At 38.9% G+C, this 1,931-nt stretch overlaps 1 protein-coding gene across 1 annotated transcript; it reads right to left on the reverse strand.

Annotated features, from left to right (window-relative positions):
* Positions 1-318: 318 nt before the first annotated feature.
* Positions 319-1,404, reverse strand: LOC121239907 (NDR1/HIN1-like protein 13). Its single transcript, XM_041137279.1, has one exon. The coding sequence runs from the start codon at positions 1,277-1,279 to the stop codon at positions 449-451; it is 831 nt and encodes a 276-aa protein (XP_040993213.1). The 5' UTR covers positions 1,280-1,404; the 3' UTR covers positions 319-448.
* Positions 1,405-1,931: the final 527 nt, after the last annotated feature.

Raw genomic sequence — 1,931 nt, forward strand, 5'->3', positions numbered from 1 at the left:
CTTTTTTAAATCTCAAAATAATAATAATATTAAAAACGAGTAATTCTACATACAACGGTGAAGTACGTAAACGCCACACAATCGCTTTGAAAAGAATGAAATCTACTTTTAAAAAATTAATTTTTTTTTCATGTAAATTTTATATTTTATTTACTTTTTTCAAAATAATTATACGATAATTGTACAATTTACGATTATAAATATCTTTTTTTTTTAAATTTAATATTTTAATAATATTTTATTTAACCTTCAAACTAATATAAAATTATTTTATCTTATCTGTAGTTTTTATTCTCCTATGATATATAAGATAGAATAAAACAGCTAAAAAACAATGGGTATATTAATGTCTAATCGTTGACAAATAATATGTATAAAACGGCTAAAAAAAACCACAAACATAAGAAAATTACAACAAAAATACTAATTAATCAACAGTCTCTATTTTCTACCATAGATCTACACCATAGTCACAATCATTAGACACGATCTTCGCGTCCGCCGTTAATTTATCAACCGTTATGTCACAGTCAACCTTAACGGTGATCTTCCACGTCTTGACGGATCCCACCTTAATTTTCACCGGAGCTCGTATTTTCAAATCCAACGGCACTTCTCCTCGCTTCTGCGCCTCCACCAACGAGTTCTTCACCGTTCCCGAAAGCTCAATCCCCGACCCTTTCAGCGTCGTGTGGAACGCCGTCACGTTGTTCGACGGCTGGTAGAACACCGGTAACACGCCGTTACACAGCCTAACGTCTGAGTAGAAAATCTCGACGGAGCTATCTTTCTGGTAGTAGATCCCGATCTTATCGTTGGGGTTGTCGGATCTGACGGTGATATCAAACTCCGGCGAGACCATCTGGACCGACGAAGAAGACGTCGTTGTCGTTGTCAGGTTGAGGCCACGGATGATGATTGCCTTGACCGAGTAGTTCGGTGATTCGGGCTTGACGACAAGGTAGAAGATGCCAGCGGCGACGGCGGAGAGGACCAGGAAAATGGCGAGGAGGGCGAAGGACCAGCAAAGGCAGAGGCAGCAGGGCCGGCGGCGATTGCTGCGGCGAGCGAGATGCTGGTAGCGGCTAGCGTTCTCCGGTGGAGGGACGCGGTAGACTTGGTCCTTGGGGATGTGGATGACGTAAGTTCCAGGCTGAGGGAGCGGTTTATCCGAATCCGGAGAGACGGATTTAAGTGTAGTCTCGGAGCTTTCGGAGAAATTGTCTTCGGGACCGGCCTCTGGTCGGGGCGAGTCGCGCGGGTGGACTCGGTCGGACATTTGCTCAGTTGGGAGTTAGTCTGTATGGCTAACAAACGAAAAGGGTGAGAGAACGATAAATTTGCGAAGGGAGAAGGCAGGGACAGACAGACAGACAGACAGAGTACAACTACAAACCGCGTTCAAGAATGCTAGCTAGCTAGCATTTATAACGAGGATGGTTGATGAGGGGTACATTCGGAGTTTACTCAAAAGTCAAAGACAGATTACCGCGTGCGTTTAGATCTAAAATCAAGTTAAAACGGCAAAAGACAGAAAATTGGTCCGAATTGTATGCTTAGATTAGACTACAGAAATATGTGAAGTCCATTCCTCTGTTTCTTTTCTATCCTTTCCTTACTCGTATGGAGTATGTGAAAGGTAGAGGGTAAGCAAATGGGGGTAATTAAAGTCCAGTTTAGAGGTAGAAATACTCTCGATCCATTTTATTTTATTTCTTAATTACAATTTTTTCAAATTTTTATATAAAATATAATAAAAAATTTAATTTTTTTTAATTTTAAAATAATAATAATATTAAAAAATAATATTTTATATAATTCTTTTAAAATAATATTTTATCTCATTTTACTATCTGATAAATATAAATGTTTAGAAGGGTTGAGGTATGGAGTGAGTAAATACGTAGATTATACAGTTCAACGTTAGATGT

Source organism: Juglans microcarpa x Juglans regia, chromosome 7D (assembly GCF_004785595.1).
Source record: "Juglans microcarpa x Juglans regia isolate MS1-56 chromosome 7D, Jm3101_v1.0, whole genome shotgun sequence".
NCBI classification, from domain to species: domain Eukaryota; kingdom Viridiplantae; phylum Streptophyta; class Magnoliopsida; order Fagales; family Juglandaceae; genus Juglans; species Juglans microcarpa x Juglans regia.

Coding starts and splice junctions, on each gene's coding strand:
- LOC121239907 (XM_041137279.1), bottom strand. CDS start 1,279: ATGTCCGACCGAGTCCACCCGCGCGACTCGCCCCGACCAGAGGCCGGT.